Source organism: Montipora foliosa, chromosome 9 (assembly GCF_036669935.1).
Source record: "Montipora foliosa isolate CH-2021 chromosome 9, ASM3666993v2, whole genome shotgun sequence".
NCBI lineage: Eukaryota > Metazoa > Cnidaria > Anthozoa > Scleractinia > Acroporidae > Montipora > Montipora foliosa.
Genome location: NC_090877.1, coordinates 17,217,106 through 17,232,105, shown reverse-complemented (window position 1 = coordinate 17,232,105; position 15,000 = coordinate 17,217,106). Strand labels below are relative to the sequence as shown.

Below are 15,000 nucleotides of genomic sequence, written 5' to 3'. Positions count from 1 at the left end.
CAACCAGAGTGCTACAATTAGCCTGAGAATTGCTTGCCATATAATAAAAAATAATAATAATTAGGTATCAGGCGATTCAGCGCTTATGGATTTCCACCCGGCTTCGCCGGAATATACAAAAATTCCTCCCAACACCGTAAGCAATCACATAGCATCATTTTTCCAGTTCTGCGCTCTAAGAAAAAACATCTGTAACGTATGTGATCCACAAAGAAAGGAATCAACAATAACATTACTAAGTAAGGTCATACAACTTTCCATCTCTAATTAATAATGGCCCGTAACTTTTTTCCAGACGGTTTTACCATCGATGAAGTGGAGTACAAATGGAAGCCAAAGGAAGTACCAGTCAGGCATCTATCGATGTCACAGTTCTCAGTCACGTCTTCAAACACGTCCCGTGAACCTTCTCACCTCTCCACTGGTACAGTGTTTGTAACCTCGACCAAATAATCGTTTCAACCATAAATGTTGTTTTTTTCGTAAAACGTTTCCTTGGAAAATGTAAATCGCTCTGAAGGTAACTCTTGTTGTGTTCAAAACATACACGTCTGTACAAAGAGCTCAATTAAGCTTATTTTAATTTTGAGACATTTGTCGATGGCAAGACAACTTGAGCAATTATCATTGTTATAATTTACTTATAATTCAAACTGTCAAACATTGAAAATTTGGAAAAAATGAGAACTCGGAATAAAGATATATGTGGGTCAAAAGCTCCAAATTATGAGCTTATGGTTGAAACGATTTTGTAGCCCTCTCAAATTAAAAGACACTTCTGTGTCGCTCACGAGCTCAGTGAATTTTAGCTTCCTGTTTAAAAATTCTCCCAAATCGCTTTAAAAACTCGAAAATTATTTTCCAATTGTCTACACAGGTACTTTCTCCGATATCACGGTTACTTTCTCGCTGCAAAGGCGTGTGGGATACTATGTGATCCAACTGTACCTTCCATGTATCTTTCTGGTCATGCTCAGCTGGATTATTTTCTGGACCAACCCCGAGAACTATGGCGACAGGCTGACTCTCGGCATCACGTGCATTCTCACCATCGTCTTCCTGTTGGATTATGTCAATGTTATGCTGCCCAAGGTTTGAACTTTGAGTACATCATTATTAATTTCGTGACGTCACTGTGGGATCAATGTTGTTGCTCACAGCTGAGATATCTTGCGTTGTGATTAACCCTTTCACTGTCGAGGGCTCCCCCATTGACGAGTAAAATCGTCTGGCGTTAGACAGAGTAAAATCTATTTGCATTTTTGGCGTTGAAAGGGTTAAAAAGCACTCGTTATATTCCAATTTTCCCATTCAAAGGGTGTCAAAATACAGTCGAACCTCCACCAACGGCCACCTCTCCACAGCAGTCACCTTTTTTTGTCCCGGCGGAGGGTCTATACATTCACTCTTAATTTAACTTCTTTTCAACGACCACCTCTCCAAAACGGCAACGGCCAGTAAATGTCGTCCCAACTGCCCAAATAACCTCTCAATAACGGCCAGTTGAATCAATGTCTTATGAAATTGAGTTAAAGTCATGAAACTTGATCCGTACGGAACGTCGATGATCATTGTTCGGGGCATGTGTTTTAATCCATTGCTGTTGTTTTTACTTTGGCTTCTCTACAAAGTAAGGACGGTACTTCAACTAAAATAAACCCCGTTCACTGTGTTCGGAAATATCCACACAACAATCTCAACAATCAACGTTACGTGAACCGAAGTTTCAGTTGGTGAGAGAAGCATTAGTAGTCGCTGATGACCTTGCTACGTTTGCCGAGTTGTACGGGAATGAAAAACTTGTCCGAGCTACAAGTAAAGTGACTACTTTGCTAAGCAAAATGCGTGACATCTCCCAAAAGCAGACAACCCTCGATAGCTTTGTTTTGCATCATAGAAAATGAAATGCTCGCAATTGTTAAGGAGAACGTTTTTTAAAATGATGTACCACTTATCAACATTTGCCACGTGAAAATGAAGTTTTGTTATATATTTCATTATCGCATTGATAAATTGTTGCGGTTTTATGCTGCAATATGCTTCAATACATGCAACGAGCATTGTGTACCTCGATCATTTTGTTTTCTTGACATTTTGCCTTTGGACCGTGCACAAAGTTACATTTGATTGCTTTCTTTGCATGGTACAGTAAGCGTGAACATACCACAGAAAGAGCCTGAAAGAAACACGGGTGTCATATGACACCCCTACCTCCCCACAAGCGCCACCTCTCCACAACGACTATTTTCTTCTGTCTCCAAGGTGGCGGTTGTCGAGAGGTTCGACGGTAATCCTTTTTTCAGAGAAAGGGCAACAAAAACAGTTACCGTGAGAATGTAAAGAACGACCTTTACTGTCAATATTACACCGAATTAAATGCAACAGAAACGTAATTTGATTCCTAACGTCGTGAATCTGGAAATATAAGTAAAATATTGCTGTCAGAAACTAGAGCAATTTTCAATTGAGTTTCCTAAAACAAAAACCAAAGTAATTACTTTAACCAATCAGAAAGGACGGAGACAATCCAATAAACCAATCAAAGCTCGAAGTAATTACACGTAGCCGACAGAAAGCCCAGGAAAATGTGCACGCCCGAGCCACGATTGGTTTTGGTTTCACTTCTGATTGGTTGAAAAAGTGGCGCGAGAACTTTGAACCATCATTGAGTGAAGTAAATGCAAAACCAAAGCAATTCGCTAATTACCTTCGACACTCAATTGAAAACCACTCTATCGATTTAACTGATGCAGGTTAAGGCCCGAGAAAACGTCTTCAACATCCGTTTGCTTAGCTACCCCCAACCCCCCCCCCCCCCCCTTTCAACCAAACCGTTGAACCGATGTCGAATGCATTTGAAAGCATTTGAATTTTGCTTTAGCAGCAGCAACCATTCAACACTGTTATCGCGAATGTTGGAAATAAATATCGTTTATTCCACTCTCTTGCAGATAACTGAATTAACAAGCGCTTAAGACTAAGAGTAGTGGTATATTAAAGCTATGTCTTAATTATACTACTTAAACGGACGGATACCTAAATGACGAATACTTAAAAGTAAAAATGTTCTTTGATCTCTTAGTTCTCTTAAAATTATTGATTGGTCGAGAAGAAGAATAAGAAGAAGAAGAAGGTCTAAGATATACGGATTAGTTCTTTGTACAACAGTGGACACCAAGCATGATAATGGGTGATCACGGGTGTCCATCATTTCAGCCATAAATTTATGACAGAGAAGCTCGCGTCTATTGGAAAGTGTAGTCTCGTTGGCTAACGACAGTGCTTGACTATATGAACTGTTAGCATATATGATTTTAAGTGCCCTTTTTTGCTCGGACTCCATTCTATCTGACAGATAGTCGGGAATGTCCTGCCACACCTGCGTATTCTAAAATCGGTCTAACACTACTTCTGAAGACTTTCAACATATCTTGTTCTTGCACGTCAGCTCTCTTTAATCATCTGAGAGGATATAGTTTCTTTTATGCCTTAGCGGTAATATAATCAACATGGCAGTTCCATTTCAAGTTCTCGTTAAAGATTACTCCAAGCAGTTTATATGATGATATTTTTTCTACAATTAGGTTTCCTATATTCAGGGGTCTTGTTGTAGTGTTCGGGTTTCCCATAAAGTTCATGACCATCTCCATACGTTTTTTGGATTAAGCCTTATGCTGTGTTCCATACAGTACTTATGTGTATCTCTAACAGCGAAATCCAACAAGCTAGTCGAGTTACGTGGCATTATTTCAAAGACGGTTGTGTCGTCAACATACTTCAATCGTGAGTGCCAATCACCAAGTAGTCTGTTAATCCCTGCGGGACACCACCATGGGTGTGGCGCCATGGAGACAGGGAAATACCGACTCGCACCGCTTGGGTTCGTTTGGTCAGAAAAGCTCTTATCCAGGCACACAGTATCTGATCGACATTCGAAAAACATAGTTCTTCAAGGAGGATGTTATGATCGACTATATCGAACCCTTTTGAAAAGTCGGCAAAAAATATGCGAGCACAGCACTTTCTGGGGTCAACAGCCTGGTGTATCTATCGCATGAAGTAAATAGATCAGCGCTTGCGTAGTTGACTGACCTTCCCGAACATATTGTCTTGGGACGATATCACAGTTTACTTGTTTGAGTAATTTTCTATGGGTGAAACCTTCCAGGACTTTAGCTAAGCAGCTGGTGAACGCTATAGGTTTGAGGTCTGACTTGATATCTTGAGGGGGAGAGATCTTTGGAACTGGTATAATTGACCTTTTCAGAGAGTCAGTTTGGTCGTAGATATCCTTTATAATGGGTGTAAACTCAGGGGCGAATTCTTTGAGTAGTCTGTAACAAATGCCGTCTGGTCCTATTGCTTTCTTTTTGGCCAACTTAGATCAGACAAAACCTCTCTCTCCGAGACAAATAATTCATCAGGAATGATATTTGGAGAGAATTCAGTTGGAACTAAGGGGTCAAAGTGCTCAGTTATGCGGACGAAAAAGTCATTGATTTGGGATGCTAGGTCCGCGGTGTCTGAAATGCCACTGTTAAGGAATTGATGATACTATACTTGTTTGTTGGGAGCGAGCTGACCAGTTTGTGACTTGATTTGCAGCCACCATTTTTTAGCGTTGCTTTGAGCAAGGTCGTTGATTTTATCGTTGTAATAAAGGGCTTGTGCGAGTTTGATGTCACGTTGGACCTTGTTTCTCCAAAATTTGTAAACAAGGGAGTCCTTCCCGTGCCTAGTAAACGAAGACTGACGTTTCGAAATTAATAGTTTGATGTTATTCGCAATCCAAGGCTTGTCACTTATGTGTTTCTTAACAAATCTCCAAGGAAATAAGTGTCCATGGCGGAGTTAAGCTCTTGTGATAAGATTTCGAATTTTTGTGCACAGTTACTAGCTCGACACTTCCTAATTCTGATCCTACGGATAGAATCTTCTTTGGGCGTGGGTGTTACCAATGGGCGAGCTAATATTGTGTAATGATCACATGTTGCGATTTTGGGAAGCCTCTGGAGATGGAAGAGGTGGGGCAAATTGGTGCAGAACCAATCCAGTATGCCAGTATCCTTGGTATAAAATGTAACAAGCTGTGTAAAGTGGTTTGGGATGCAGACGGATTTAGGGTCTAAACCAGTCGAAGTTGGATTGAAATCTCCAGTTACTATAACCATAGCATTAGGATGCTTCGATCGTGAGGAAATTATCGATATTCGACTGGATGTGATCTCGTACAATAACATTTTCCTGTTCCCTAAATATAAATACAACTAAAATTATATACATTCATTTCTCAAACTAATAGTTTGAAGTAAGACTCCTTATTGATTCAGAATACTTTACATAATTTGGTAATCATTAAAAAGATCAGCGCTGCATAAGAAAATGATCTACTTCCTAATTTACATAAAATTCTATTCAAATGAATATTATATACATCCGAATTACGAGAAAACAAATTCAACAAGTAGGATGGACAAAAACCATTTATGCAGCGGAAAACTTGAAGACACTTGTGGAAAGTCCATCTCTCAGTTAGTGGTAACCAACGTAATTCCTTAAAGAGCTGTTCAGAGCTTACTTCCCTAATCTTACGCTTAAGAATAATACGGGCACCTTGTTTTTGTAATCTTAACAGCCTATCCAAATATGTTTTATCTGAATTGGACCATACAATATCGCAATACTCGTATAAACTTAAGGTTGAACAATTGAATTATGCAATTGCTTACAAACATCAGTGCTAATATATTTTCTTTTTTCTACTCAAGAGTCCAAGTCTACGAGAAACTTTCGAAGCTATGGTATCAATATGTCCATGCCAGTTCAAATCCGAATAAAAAATGACTCCTAAGTATTTAGAAACGTCGTTTACCGGAAGAAATGATTCTGACATCTTTAGGAGAGGCCTACTAGCTTTAGCCAGACCCTGACTTGGGCCAAACACCATGACATTTGTCTTGGAGCAGTTAACTATCAGACCATTTTCACGGAACCAATTGCTTAAGGAATTAAGCTCTTCTTGAAGGACATGTTCGATCAGTGGTCTTTACATCCTTGTTGGAGAGGAACAGTGCTGTGTCGTCCGCATATAAAACAACCTTGCTTTGCTTGACTCAGTTTGGAAGATCGTTGATAAAGATGAGGAATAACAAGGGTCCTAAAACAGACCCTTGTGGTACACCAGAGTTCAAATCCATGGGCTCAGAGGTGGTTCCATTAACGCAGACAGACTGAGTTCTACCAGATAGATAATTATCAAACCAGTGTCAAGCGTGTCCTATTATACCAACATGAGCAAGTTTAGTTTTCAAGATGGAATGATCAATCAAATCGAACGCCTTGCTCAAGTCCAAGAACACACCACCAGTAAGGCAGCCTTGATCCATATTCTTCAATATGAAATCAGAACATTTAAGAGGCAAGTCGTCGTAGAGTGGCCTCGTCTAAAGCCTGATTGATGGGAGGATAGCAGCTTGTTTGATGATAAATGCTGATATATCTGACTGTGAACTGCTCGGCTCGGCCGTATTCCCGGATACGTGTGGCCGGTCAAAATGTGTGGGGAAGATACTAGCATACAATAAAAACAAGCCGGGTCTCATTACTATTTTTCATGAGGAGTGTTTCATTGGGTTTAAAGCTGATGCACGTGACATTTTATCCATGGTTTTTGATAGGCTAAGATGAATTACCCAACTGTAAGGCCAATAGCTCAAGGAATTATTTCATATTTCAGTATACTCGATTATATGGAGTCTAATTGTTAAGCATTATTCAACAATTACTTGGAGAAAGGCGAGATGAATATCAGTGAATAAAAACCGAGACGAAGTCCAGGCTTTTATTCACCGAGCCTAAAGTGGATAATTGTTTTATACGGTGCCCATTATTAAGTGTCATTAAATTGATCTTTTAATTTCAAATGTCCTCCGAAGTTTTGCCTGAGTTTTGACTTTTTTCGGGAGGTCGCTGACCCCTACATACCAGAGTGTTTTGAAAACAAAGATCCCAAAGACCCCTCAGACCCTAAGACTCGAAAACGAAGAAATTAACCCAAAACCCTCAATTTGGCTAACCCTAGGCCTAAAACGCAACTTTAGGTCTAGGGTTAGCCAAATTGAGGGTTTTGGGTTACTTTCTTCGTATTTCGAGTCTTAGGGGTCTTAGGGGTCTTTGTTTTCAAGACACCCAAGCAGGTTGGGGCCAGCATCCTTCCGAAAAATGTCGGGAAAAAGCGTAGAACGCAGGCAAACTTTCGGAGCAGATACATACATACATACATACCTACTATATAGCTGGTCAATTTCCCTTTTAAAATATCCTAGGGAGTCTGATTTTCGGAAACTGATGGGCAAACTATTCCATAACAGTGCTCCGCTATAACAAAAAGCACGCTTGCCATAATTTGTGCGCGGCAAAGGCAACTCAAGTTTAGCCTCTAAGTTGTGTACTGGGGTACTGAATAAATTCTGGAGGCAGGCTGGGGTGAGTCCAATGATTGTTTCAAATTAATATGGCTTTAAGCTTTTGTCGCCGTGTAATTAGATCATCCCAATTTAACAGATCTAAAGGAAAGGTGGCGCTTGTGTAGTAATTGGACCTGGTAATCGCCCCGGCAGCCCTATTTTGAAGCTTTTGACGTTTATCACTTAAGGTTAAGTTGCAGTCGCCCCAAACGGAGCTACAATAGTCAAAGTGGGGTAAGATCAACGCTTGATAGATTTGGAGGGCAGTGCGCTCTGAGATGTATGGTCTTATACGTTTAAGGGCGCCTATAGCTGAAGATATCTTCTTGCTAAGTTCACCTATGTGATTAGACCATGAGAGGTGTTCTTCAATTATCACGCCTAGGGATTTAGCTTCTTTAACTTTAGTGATTAATTTAGCATCAATCTCAATGTTTATCTGATCGTCAGAGAATGAATGTAAAGTTTTCGAGAAACGGGCCCCTGGTGCAGGGAAAGGCCACTGATCACCATATTGATGGTTTGCTTCTGACTTTACTGTGGCCATGTTGATGTACCATGACAACGGTGCATTAAAATTTGACTCTATTATTATGCAAATATCTGTTGTTTTGTATACCAACGAGGACGTCTCATCACGTGGATACTTCCTTGTCCTTTTTTTAACGTTTCGCAGATGTTCGCGAAAGCGGTCTCCGAGATTCCTTCCTGTTTCACCAATGTATATCTTTTTGCATACTGTGCATGTTATGCAATGCATAACATTTGAAGAGGTGCATGTGAAGCACTCACTGCATGGACGATTTTAACAGGTCGTTTCGACCCTCAGTGTTAGTTTTTTCTACATTGAAGACGAAAGGACAAGTTTTACATCGTGTGCGCGCGCACTTCAGCGTCAGGTTTTAGTGTGCTTCTAACTTCTTTACGGTGGTTAACTTACCATATCAACCCAGTTGCCGATAAACCCATTTCTGTGTTTCACTTCCCCACCGACGCAGCGCCACAGTTTCTTTAAAAACTAAACCACTTTATCCATTTTGTTATGCTCCATAGGTCAATTATGCGAAGGGAGTAGACTGGTATCTAATGACGTCATTCCTCTTCATATTCCTGTCGTTGCTCGAGTGTATCGTGGTGGAGAGACTGTTAACATCAAAAGCGCAAGAAAGCAGAGATGAAGGACATGATAACAAAGCCTGTGTAATAGCATCGGACCGTTAATTAAAATAACCAAAATCAGGGGTTTCTAAGTTGGAGCTGGAACACATCAAGGGGAGCCTCTCTCTCCAATAATTCTTTAAGTCAACCCTTTTAGGAATAGGTTTTCCCATTCGGAAAGTATTTCCCTTGACGCTGAGATAGCTCTGTTTTGATTGGCTTTTACAACAATGGGCGAGCCGAATCTCCCAAGGGAGGCGTTCTGTAAATAAATCTACTCAGGAGAGGGTTGATTCCCAAGGCAAGTATGGTAGATAGAGGCTCCTCTTGATGAGCTCCTGGTTAGAGCGCGCTCAAAATTCGTAAGCCAACACACCACCAGTTACTGGAACGAACTTTTGCACGCTGAACAGCCACTTTCATCCAATCGAATGGGTTCTTCATGGCTCCAAGCTCCAGTTTCGAAAACGCCCTCTAAGTCGGGTGCATGCAGATTGATCAACAAAATCAACCTCTTATTTCAATGTATTAGTATACTGAGCAATTTCTACTGATTTTATGTTTATTGCAAACTGCTTTGTCGCCCCTTGTTTTCTAAATCAATTCTGGGAAACTTTACAACACAACTTTCTACGCATGGACCAGCGTAACAAAACAGAAGCACCGGATCCTGGTGAAGGACCTTATCAGCGATTTAAATATTATAAAAGCTAAAAAGGACAAGGCTGATATAACAGTGAAGGAATATATTGAAAAAAGCCAACATAATCCACCTTTTCCCTTATACTTCCTTACCGTCATATAATTTCAATTATCATTTCTTATTATTATTGGACCGTATCCGTGAAGTCCGTTAAAATCCTTATCTTTAGGGCTGTATATCACCATTCAAATTGTATAAATTGTACCGTCTTTGTTAACCGTAGCCATTGCCTGTAAAACCCTGATGAAGAAAGGCAGTACCTTTCGAAAGATTGGGTTTTTTTCCATATATTCCTTCACCGTTATATCAGCCTTGCTCTTATAAAAAATGCCTGATTTGCTTTCTTTTAGGACACTTCCTCTGAATTTTCTTTGAACGACATCGACCTCACTATTCGCAGGAGCTCGGAAACTGTGCAGATCACTTCAAGCGACTTTGACATGCAGGAGGACGTGAAGCGAAAGGGCATGGTGCAAGTGTTACCGCTGACCAAGAAGAATATGACTGGAAACGAAAAGCCAGAGGTCGATCCGAAATCCCCAGACAAAAAGATTTCCATTGAAAAACCCGAAAAAAAAACCACATCAAAGCTTACTTCTGGGTCTGGACGAAGCTGGGCAATAAAACTTGATCTTGCCTGCCGAATCCTGTTTCCTCTTGCTTATGCTTTGTACAACACACTTTATTGGTACATGTACTTAAATGGTATTGATGCCCAGGCATGACCTTTGATGACCTCTTCGTGACCGATGTCTGGGTCTCAGTTTTTCACACATCTCATTTTGGACCATACCTCCTCTCGTCTTTGAACTCTAAACTAGAGTCAGCCAACAAATATGCACTTAAAACTCTATTAAACCTAGGTAATAACCTTGACTATGATACTATATTATCCTTGAGTGATATGCAGTCTCTGGAACATAGACGCGCGCTATTACAGTTTTCTTGTTTTATTATACAAATGCCCGAACTCTAACGGGAGAACACGAGAAAAGCTTGTAAATCATGACCGAAGGCGACGAGGGCGAGGTAACCCACTTTGGTGGAGTAACCTCCCTCTCCATACAATATAATCTCTCATTTTAATTTGATCACGTTTACATGATAGGTGCATGGGGTGACCCGGCACATGTTACCTCACCTATCTGGGGTCCCTCACCTCCATATAAACAGACCCTAAAAAGGTAGTGACTGAACAAATTATTTACAGCCTGATCTAGACTGTAATATAATGTAAATATAATTGCAGAATTGATTCTGGGTTGTCACTAAGATTTCAAGTTGCCAGGTGAATACAATAAGAAGGGAGAGAATCAAACAGCTTGATATTCGGTTGGCTTCCATTTTTTAATTTTTTTTTTGTTTTTTATACTAGTCAGGAGAATCCTCGGCTCCCACCTCTTAATGAGAGCCCTGTCATCAAGTAATAAAAAAACAAAAAATTGTAATTGCCGTCAATATCTTCAGAGCTTCTAGGTCATTGCCTTCAACTCCAGGCCCCAGTTTTTCAAACGATGGATAGCGCTATCCACCGGATAAATCACTATCCAGCAGATAGTGATAGTGATTTATCCGGCGGATAGCGCTGTCCGTCGTTTGAACAACTGGGGCCAGATGCCAGACTGCAACAGTGCCAAAGTGTCTAACAATGTGGTCAGTCCAAAGGGCCACTTTATCCATCCCCTTTGCACTTCCCACCTGCGGAAAATCAATAACACGCCTTAAATTTGTTAGAGAGAAATGCAACAACTAAAAAACCATAGGGAAATACCTAACTGGAACAGTTATTAAAACTTTCTTCCTTATCTATCATGATTTTCATAATGTTCAGAAATTCACTCAATGAAAATCTACATTTTTATCAAAGAAAGAAGTTCAAATTGGAGCGCATTGCTTTTTTACTGTTACGTCTGAGACAGATATGAGAGATGCGAAAACAGAAATCACAACCACAAAATGCTAGCGAGTCGAGATGCCCGGCTACCTGTTATTACCAGCCATTGCAACTGGACTTCCCACGGGTGAAGCAATGACAGAATCGTCACTCTTGCCTCTTTTCATAGAGGTCGAGGTGTGCAAATTAGAATCATCTGCAAAACAACATATGACTTTTATCTAAATGAAAACAAAAATCACTGTGGATTGTCTATAAATTTTCCAACCATATCCACTGCTCGCATGGAAAAAGAGCCCCTAAACTGGGATTTCAGATCTCTGACAGATTGATCTCATGCATCGTACCTGGTTCTTGTACTCGCACTTGGTTCTTCCGTACATGCACTCTTCTTCATGGCTTGCTTGGCTTTCAAACTGTTAAAATACAGTAATACTATGTAGTTAGCTTCTAAGTTGCAGCTAAGACTAAAAAGAAATCTAAATGTACAACTCTTATTTTCTCACCTTTGTTGCCTTCCCATCTCAAACGACAACAAATGCTGCAAGAAAGCAATGTAGGTGGAGAAGACACACTGAGCTTCCAGCGTTTTAAATGTGTCCCGAATGACACAAGGGACATAAATCGAATTCCATGAGCCTTGAGCCATGAACTCCGAGAGTCCGATCTCTTCTGTGTGCTCCTAACAAAGCTTCCAGGTGACAAGAGGCTGCGGTCACTGCCATAGCGTCTCCTGCCTCGAGCCGACATCCTTCGCATCGAGCGCTAAATAGCGCTTAGGATTTCCACATTTCTCCAAAAATGTACTGTAACACGAAAACCTATGTCTAGATAATTTAAATATATAGATAGAATACAAAACGAACACCGATTAGCGACGATGGAAATAGGTTTCGACTAGCAGTCTCGCGGTTCGCTTCAGTTTGATTTATTGTCAGGCTGAACACTTTTCAAAGTATTGAGCATGCGCATTGTACATGACGCCTCAGGGTCAACTGGCGTTGATGCGGCAGGATGAACCGTCGGATGAGTCAGCATGGCACAGGAAAGCAAAAGTTCCATTGAGAGTTTCTGATAACAAGGTGGGAGTGTGATATGGGACATCAGCAGATATTGCAACTAAGAGAAAGCCTATATAACACAATTTTCTGGAGCATAAGAATCCTCAGCATTGGGTGAGTCAGACACAGGGTGTCGACGTAAGGCATCTGGGACGGTGTTTGCTATGCTTGGTCGATGTTCAATGAAGAAGTCGAATTCTGCCATCGTGCACCAACGTGCTAGTTTTGCTTGCTGAGGTGCCAAAGAGGAAAGCCATTCAAGTTCGCGTGATCAGTGACAACTTTAATACGCAGATGCTTTTCCCATCAATGAAGTGGACTACAAATGGAAGCTAACTGAAGTAGCTGTCGGACATCCATCGATGTCCCAGTTCTTAGTCACGTCTTCAAAACGTTCCGTCGAGTTGTAGAGGTTTGCAACCTTGACAAAAATAAATTCCTTTGCAGCTCTAAGCAATAATTGTTTCCTTCGTTTCAACAATAAGTGTTGATTTTGCTCTAAAACGTTTCCTTAGATAATGCAAATCACTCTGAATGGAACGCCTGTTTTGTCCAAAACTGAACGTTTGCTCAAAGAGTTTTGAGGTTATTTTTAAGCATTTACCGATGGCAAGATTTGTACGATTATCGCTTACTTCTAATTCAAACTGTCCTGGCAAACATTGGACTTTGAAATGATGAGAAGTCAGAGGAAATTTATGATTGTTATAATTATAAGCTGCGAGTCATGAGCTGATTATTTTAATGACTGTTTTTTGTAGTTCTTTACTTTTAACCCTCTCATATGAAAAGATACTCCTCTGCCGCTCATAAGCTCAGTGAATTTTAGATTCCCGTTTAAAAATTCACCCAAATCGCCTTAAGAACTTTGTTCCAATTATCTACACAGGCAATTACACAACCGTCAAAGTGACCTTCTCGCTGCAAAGGCATGTGGGATACTATGTGATTCAACTGTACCTTCCATGTATCCTTCTGGTCATGCTCAGTTGGATTGTTTTCTGGACAAACCCCGAGAACGGTGATGATAGGCTGACTGTCGGTATCACGTGCATTCTCACCATCGTCTTCTTGTTGGGTTATGTCAATGCTATGCTGCCCAAGGTTTGAACTATGAATACATCAATATTAAAAATCTTGACGTCACTATTTGGATCAATCTTGAACTATTGTTGCTCACAATTGAGTTCTCTTGCGTTGTGATAAAAAGGCACACGTTGTATTTCAATTTTCCCACTCAAATGGTGTCAAAATAATATTTTTTTTTTTCGGGAAAGGGCAACTAAGACAGTTACCGTCAGAGTGTAAAGGAAAACCTTTACTGTCAACATGACATCGAATTAAATGCAACAGAAACGCTAGTTGATACTTGACGTCGCAAATCTGCCACTGCATGTAAAATATTTCTTTAAGAAACTATCGATTTAAGATGTAGGCTCGACGGAAACGAAAGGATGCTAACCGTAGCAGTTTTTATGGATTGATCAAGTTATAAGAAGATTCTCTCACACATTCGCACTAGGGTGTGTACGTTTCCACACCCGACACTGCAACGTAAATATTTCCCTTTCCACTTGTAAAGTTGCTCACTGTCGCTATTTACTTAAACGTGCTGCTCTCAGTGTTATTTTTTTGGGCCTGGTAATAATATCGGTCCGTTAATTAACATACCAAAATCAGAGGCTTTTCAGTTGGCGCACGTAAACAATTCGTAAGCCAACACAGGACCAATTACCGGAATGAATTTTTGCAGGTTGAACAGCCACTTTCATCCAATCGAATGGGCTCGCGCCAATATCGAAAACGGCTTCTAAGTCAGGTGCATGCAGATTAATCAACAAAATCAACCTCTTATTTCAATGTATCAGTATACTGAGCAGTTTCTATTGCTTTTATGTTTATTGCAAACTGTTTTGTCTCCCCTTTTTTCTGAAGCAATTCTGAGAACCTGCATAGCTGCATACTGACACCCGAAAGGCAGCTTCATCTTGCTTAAGATGATTATTAAGAATGCCTGATTTGCCTTGTTTAGGACACATCCTCTGAATTTTCATTGAACAACATGGACCTCACTGTTCGCAGGAACTCGGAAATCATGCTTATCACTTCAAGCGACTCTTGCGTCGGCGTCAAGCGAAAGGAAAAGGTACAAGTATTACCGCTGACCAAGAAGAATATGACTGAAGACGTAAAGCCAGAGGTCGACCCGAGATCTCCAGACAAAAATATTTGCTTTGAAAACCCCAGAGAAAAGGCCACATCAAAGCTTACTTCTGGGTCCGGACGAAGCCAGGCGGTAAAAATTGACTTTGCCTGTCGAATTCCGTTTCCTCTTGAATACGCTTTGTACAACACACTTTATTGGTACATTTACTTAAATGGTATTGATGTCTTGGCATGACCTCTTAGAAAACACTACATTTCGGGAAGGTGTGTGGCAAACAAAGTCCTGGGGTAGGAGGGGGGGGGGGGGGAAGGGGAGGGGTTCTTCCTTGTCCTGGTCTTCAATCTTACTCTTTTGGGTCTCCCTTTTTCACACATCTCATTTTGGACCATAACTCTCGTCTCGGAGGGTCGTTCCCATCATTTAAACAAAAGTAAAACACTCTTTTTATGGATGAAAAAAAAAAAAATCGTGCCCTTAAAATTCGTCACTACGCAATCTTTCAATGCAAGGAACTATTACTATCAACTGCGGTGAATAGCGAAGTAAGATTT

The 15,000-nt window shown here is 40.6% G+C and overlaps 2 protein-coding genes across 2 annotated transcripts in view; both read left to right on the top strand.

The window, feature by feature from the left end:
- The window catches only part of LOC137971513 (gamma-aminobutyric acid receptor subunit gamma-1-like), a 36,287-nt gene extending 27,600 nt beyond the window's left edge, over positions 1 to 8,687 (top strand). Inside the window, exons 6-8 of the mRNA XM_068818331.1 lie at positions 296 to 424; positions 878 to 1,092; positions 8,520 to 8,687. Of these exons, the coding sequence (XP_068674432.1) occupies positions 296 to 424; positions 878 to 1,092; positions 8,520 to 8,687 (512 nt within the window). The remainder of the gene's footprint in view (positions 1 to 295; positions 425 to 877; positions 1,093 to 8,519) is intronic.
- Positions 8,688 to 9,767: 1,080 nt separating this feature from the next.
- Positions 9,768 to 14,683, top strand: LOC137971512 (gamma-aminobutyric acid receptor subunit alpha-2-like). Its single transcript, XM_068818328.1, has 3 exons — positions 9,768 to 10,032; positions 13,172 to 13,386; positions 14,315 to 14,683. The coding sequence occupies exons 1-3, from the start codon at positions 9,768 to 9,770 to the stop codon at positions 14,681 to 14,683; spliced, it is 849 nt and encodes a 282-aa protein (XP_068674429.1).
- The last annotated feature ends 317 nt before the right edge of the window (positions 14,684 to 15,000 follow it).

What these genes read in the sequence shown, in the direction of transcription:
- LOC137971512 (XM_068818328.1), top strand. Translation starts at nt 9,768, where the DNA reads ATGCAGGAGGACGTGAAGCGAAAGGGCATGGTGCAAGTGTTACCGCTG. An exon ending in TTGGTACATGTACTTAAATG is followed by an intron (nt 10,033 to 13,171) that starts GTATTGATGCCC and finishes TTATCTACACAG; the next exon opens with GCAATTACACAACCGTCAAA. An exon ending in TCAATGCTATGCTGCCCAAG is followed by an intron (nt 13,387 to 14,314) that starts GTTTGAACTATG and finishes TGCCTTGTTTAG; the next exon opens with GACACATCCTCTGAATTTTC.